The 6,000-nt window shown below is 47.0% G+C and overlaps 1 protein-coding gene across 7 annotated transcripts in view; it reads left to right on the top strand.

The window, feature by feature from the left end:
- foxp1b (forkhead box P1b) overlaps positions 1 to 6,000 on the top strand; it is a 173,642-nt gene that overhangs the window by 72,896 nt on the left and 94,746 nt on the right. For 6 of the 7 annotated variants that reach the window (XM_080774872.1, XM_080774870.1, XM_080774871.1 and 3 more), the window contains exon 4: positions 568 to 744. In XM_080774872.1, coding sequence (XP_080630998.1) covers positions 580 to 744 — 165 coding nt within the window. In that variant the 5' untranslated portion in view covers positions 568 to 579. Of the gene's footprint in view, positions 1 to 567; positions 745 to 780; positions 789 to 6,000 lie in introns of those variants that run through there. The other variant, XM_080774873.1, reaches the window with a different exon arrangement.

Here is a 6,000-nt window from a genome sequence, read left to right as displayed (position 1 = left end):
CCCCATGTACTGTAGGAGAGCACAAACAGACCCTCAAGTCAGCTCTCTGTTTCTCTCCTTCCCTTTCCCTGTATTTTATTTTATTATCATTACAATATGAAATTATCGTCACAATATTGATATCGAGGTATTTGGACAAATAAAATGGTGTTTTGTCCATATCGGCCAGCCCTATACTCCCCTTTCCTCTCCAACCTGATATGGACATGTCATCTGCCAGGAGGGAGGCTCTGCTCAGGAAAAACAAAACAAAAGAAGTGAGTTCATTACCCGGGTGGAGATGATGGAGTCCATGTGCACGTGCATGCGTGTGTTTGCCTCACTGCAAAACCGCTGCAAGCAAACAAACAAAGAAACACAGGGAGGCACAAACCAACAGGGGAAACCTGTAATAAAAAGCGAAATAGTGTGGGAAGGATATGACACGTGTTTATAGTTTGGCTCCGAGTTGAAACGCGGCCTCGATGCAGTGTGTTTTAACAGCTGCTTCTCTCTCTCTCTCTCCCTCTCTTTCTCTGTCTCTCTCTCTCTCTCTCGTCTCTCTCTCTCGTCTCTCTTACCTCTCAGGTCTTTTAAGCCATGATGCAAGAATCTGGGACGGAGGCGACGAGCAACAGCCCAGCCAATCACAATGGAACGGTGAGCGTGGAGGGAGGGGCCAGAGACAGCCGGCCCAAGAGCACGTCCACGCCGCAGTCAGTGGAGGTTACGGCGGCCGACTTCCTGCACCTCCAGCAGCACCAGGTAAACCCACCCAGCACTTTAACCCTAACCTCCAGCAGCACCAGGTAGATCCACCCAGCACTGCCCGCTCCTTTCACACCTGCCTTCGCTTTCATTAAGCCATGTCAACAGACGGCCACAATCCCCTTCTCTTAAAGTGCCCCCTTAATATTTAATCCCCCGGGGGCCAGGAGTACATCTAGTACATAAACACATTATTATTATTATTTATGTATATTTAAAGGGGGTTGTTTTGAATATTTAAAGATGCGAGGCTGCAGTAAGTGCGCTCTGCTGCTTTGTGTTGATGCCGCATTTGGTCCATGTGACGTGTTTATGACAGCCCACACGGCATCTGCATGTGGGTGAAATATTCATCGAGGCGGTCGGGCACATTTTTAAGTGTGCAGGTGCCACAGGACGTCTATGGACAGTCTGGGGGAGAGAGCGGCCACATCCGATGGGATGTCAGGCTATTCCCCCGGCTCATTGTAAACACACCTCGCACTCAGTGGCTAATGCCAGACTCTCATCCCCCTCCCCTTGTCCAACCAACAAGGACGGGGTGTGTGTTGTGCTTTTATTGTCGCTGAAACACAAACAGACAAGCGTTAACTGTGAGTGTCAACGTTATGCGTGGCACACGACATGCGCGTTTAAGGGAAAACGTCTTTGAAAAGAGCAACGCGTGCGCCTCACCCCCGCGTGCTGTGTGTGTCCCATCCGGCCGAATGACTGTTGTCGGGGAGGGGAGGGGAGCTGTTTGGTGAGGATTCGCACGGGCCTCGTCGCTGCCATCATCTGTTGTCACAGCATATCTGTCAGCGTTCAGTGCAAAGAGGAGGAACAAAGGTTGGAACATGGAGCATTGGTGTTTTATCGCAGCCCATACTGTATATGCCCTATATTACACCTCGGGGTGGCCTCGGGACACCTACAATACAGTTACATTATGATTAATAATCACACGTTACTTTGGTGGGTGGGAAGGGTCTCCGTTGTATTTGAGAAGACCTGTACTGGAGACCTGGAGCATGCGATGTTATACAGGGTCCATCTAGGGGCAAACAGACCTGGAGCATGCGATGTTACAGGGTCCATCTAGGGGCAAACGTAGCAAGTTAGCTTGAGCTATATAGAATGTTTTATGTGTTAGCAGAATATTTTATACCTACCTAGTATGTATCAAATAAATGTTATATAAAATGGATAATGGAATAAATTAATATGCAGTGAAGTACAGTACAGTTCATGGAGTGTCTGTGGACATACCATGCCACGATGATACACACATCAAGTGTAAGCGATTCTATGGGATTTCACTAAATACTTTTTGAAGCATTTAAAGTCAATAAAGCCGTCACGACAACTACACTGGACGGCTTATTTTAATGCATCAGACTACATACGATATGTTATTAATTATTATACAAAGAAATCAATAGGGTGTAATATGGACTTGCTGCTGTCAGCGCTCTTCCAAAACTGTCTATCTGTCCTGTATCCCTGTTGCCCTACAGCCCCACAGACTGTCTATCTGTCCTGTATCCCTGTTGCCCTACAGCCCCACAGACTGTCTATCTGTCCTGTATCCCTGTTGCCCTACAGCCTCACAGACTGTCTATCTGTCCTGTATCCCTGTTGCCCTACAGCCCCACAGACTGTCTATCTGTCCTGTATCCCTGTTGCCCTACAGCCCCACAGACTGTCTATCTGTCCTGTATCCCTGTTGCCCTACAGCCCCACAGACTGTCTATCTGTCCTGTATCCCTGTTGCCCTACAGCCTCACAGACTGTCTATCTGTCCTGTATCCCTGTTGCCCTACAGCCCCACAGACTGTCTATCTGTCCTGTATCCCTGTTGCCCTACAGCCCCACAGACTGTCTATCTGTCCTGTATCCCTGTTGCCCTACAGCCCCACAGACTGTCTATCTGTCCTGTATCCCTGTTGCCCTACAGCCTCACAGACTGTCTGTCTGTCCTGTATCCCTGTTGCCCTACAGCCCCACAGACTGTCTATCTGTCCTGTATCCCTGTTGCCCTACAGCTCCACAGACTGTCTATCTGTCCTGTATCCCTGTTGCCCCCCCCCCCCACAGACTGTCTATCTGTCCTGTATCCCTGTTGCCCTACAGCCCCACAGACTGTCTATCTGTCCTGTATCCCTGTTGCCCCCCAGCCTCACAGACTGTCTATCTGTCCTGTATCCCTGTTACCCTACAGCCCCACAGACTGTCTATCTGTCCTGTATCCCTGTTGCCCTACAGCCCCACAGACTGTCTATCTGTCCTGTATCCCTGTTGCCCTACAGCCTCACAGACTGTCTATCTGTCCTGTATCCCTGTTGCCCCCCCCACAGCCCCACAGACTGTCTATCTGTCCTGTATCCCTGTTGCCCTACAGCCTCACAGACTGTATATCTGTCCTGTATCCCTGTTGCCCTACAGCCCCACAGACTGTCTATCTTTCCTGTATCCCTGCTGTCCCTCCGACACACCGCCGCCCCCCCACCCCACCCCCCTGGCCCTCCACCTTTTTTCTAGCACAGAATGAGCATGTCGTCAGTGAGAAAATCACAGCCATACTGAATTCATTACCGCAGCAGTCACACAAAACCGTGGATAACATTTCAATAACTGCAGGCCACAGTTGAGTAAACAGTTGCACTGAAACTTAATTCCTGTTGACTTTTCCTTCATTCTTTGCCAGGGGCGCATTCTGATTCGCTCTGCAAAGACAACAGGGGTTACAACTTTGATGAATGTGAGGCGGAGGAGACCGAGAAAGAGACAGACACACAGAGAGAAAGGGCAAGAGAGAGAGAGGAGGAGGAGAGAGAGGGAGAGAGGGGGGGAGAGAGAGAGAGAGGAGGAGGAGGGAGAGAGAGAGGGGGAGAGAGAGGGGGTGGCGGGGGGGGGGGGGGGGGGGGGGGGGGGGGGAGAGAGAGAGATAGAGAGAGAGAGCAGTGTCATAGATGCACACTTGACACCAAAGAGGGAGGGATGGGGTGGAGGCCGGGGTCTTCCCTGTAGGATTGAGCCAGCCGTTCAGGGCTGGCCCTGTTTTCTAGTCATCCAGAAAGAACTATTACTCTCAAAGATCCATCTTGGCATTTTTATGCACAGGGAGAGAAGAACAGAAAAAATAAGCTTTTTTCCCCCCCTTCTCTTCTCTTCTAGTTCCAAGTAAACACGGTTCAGTGTATCACAGGAGCATCCCCCCCTCTCTCCCTCCTGTGCTTTCTAATACAGCACACAAACCACTGCATGGCTTTTCCTTTATGGCATGCATGGTGAACAAATCCAACAGTTAATTTCCATTGCCTGCGGTTTGGAGTCGAAACAGAGGGAAGGCGTATTAATTGTTCTGTGTGATAAATGGCGCATGCTCTGGATGAAGGACGAGATGTCTCACTCTCTGGGCTCCTGACACTGGGCTTTGATAGGCTACTTACCCGGGTGGGGTGGGGGGGGTGCATTCCCAGAGAAGGCAGCCTATTGCAGTCTTTTTATTCTCCCATTAGACTAACCCAGGATTTTCACTCATGCACCATGAACCATGTTAATTGTCCCTCGGGCATTAAGATCCTCGCTCAATTACTTGATAACTTTTTACTTTCAGTGACATTTCCCAGTCTGTCTTTTTAACTTTTATTTGTGGCTTGCACACTGATATATTATGGCAAACCACTGACATGCCACCTTTTATTTATTTTTTCTTTGTATCGTTTGGCCTTTGTTCTGCGCAAAACATGGGGGTGGGGGAGGAGGGGGGGGGGGGGGTTATATAGAAAGGAAAGGAAAATCAATCAAAGACATTCTCTGACTCAAAGTGCAAAATGTATTAGAGTCCCCCTGCGTCACTAGGAACAACAAACCTGGCAATGGCATATCATTTATTCTTATTAGGGAACATAACTATGAAAGACAGTGCTCATTAATAAGGACGGGGGGATAAAATAATTCTAATCTGTTTGATCATCTTGATCCTGACAGGGGAATTCATCTTGTAGACTAGGCAGATTTGTGGGGAAGTGGACCATAGGTTTGATTTAAGCATCTCTATTAGTAAGTCAAATACTGTTTTTATTTTATTTTAAATAAGCTATACTAGCTAGTATAAACTAAGAGAGAAAGGAAAGTGGTTTCTGTATAAAGGTAAGAACTATTTCGTCTTGTCTCTGTGGTAACTACAGTGCATGTGAAATGAATTATGAGAAAGTGTTTGTTTTTTTGTGTGTGTGTTTCTGTGGTTTGACTTGTGCTTTTGCAACATATACTCTTCCTGTTTTGATGTTGTCCACGTTCTGTGATGTGAGGGCGGCTGAGGCCTTCCTCGTTTGGCTGTGCCTAGCTTTGGTTTGCAGTCACTTGTGCATAATATATGGATTTGTGTTTTCTTTGAACAAGTACAAAATAAGCTCTACAACAGCAGATTCAGATTTGTCTCGCAACACCCGAGAGTTGAGGTGTTCTGTATTTTCTTTCCCCGTTTGTTTTGTTGTTGTTGTTTTTATAATTTACAGCACAGAACTTGTGGTTTTCACCTCTGTCCCCTTGAGGAAGTAAGATAAGAGACAAGACAAACACCATACAAAAACACCCCCCCCAAACTGTGAAATATATTTTTTGGGTTGGGTGGGGGTGTGGGGTAACCTGATTTTGCAACCGGAAGTTGTTTTGTAATGAGAGCGTGGCCATAGCAACGCTGTTTATGTAGTTATAGTTACATAAAACAGTGCAGTCACATTGCTGATGCTAGAGAGTTGTTGTCTTGGCTGCTCTGCCTCTGGGGGCTGTGGTCCTCAGGGCATTCAAGTCCGTACCCATAGTGGTATTTCTTGTGATTTATGGTCAATTCTGGTGCCACATTTATAATATCTTGCACGTTTAAGCATGCAAGCTATTCCTTTAAGTAGACATGCTGTTGGACTGATACAACTGCTGGAGTATTAGATATTAATATCCTTTCTTTTAGCACAGTCCTTTAATCAAATTCGAGCGATTTCTAAAATATTAGGCCTCCTTTTTGCTTGCAATAATGTAAATGCAGCCCAACAATATCAGAACGGTGGAGGGGGGGAAAAAACCCAGCAAAATGAATAATTGCTTTTCTTTTATTGCGCACACACACATCCAGCCACGTTGCTTTGTCAAACACGTGCTCTAAAGCTTTGTTACAAATCACAAGATAAGGCAAACCAGTTATTGCACGGATTTTCTTTATTATTATAATTTTAAGAAATCTTTTCTCGTCTCTTCTTTGACTCCTCGCGT

Source organism: Protomyctophum bolini (genome assembly GCF_963924005.1).
Source record: "Protomyctophum bolini genome assembly, chromosome: 2".
NCBI lineage: Eukaryota > Metazoa > Chordata > Actinopteri > Myctophiformes > Myctophidae > Protomyctophum > Protomyctophum bolini.
The sequence above is the reverse complement of the archived record's forward strand: the minus strand, read 5'-3'. Positions and strand labels throughout refer to the sequence as shown.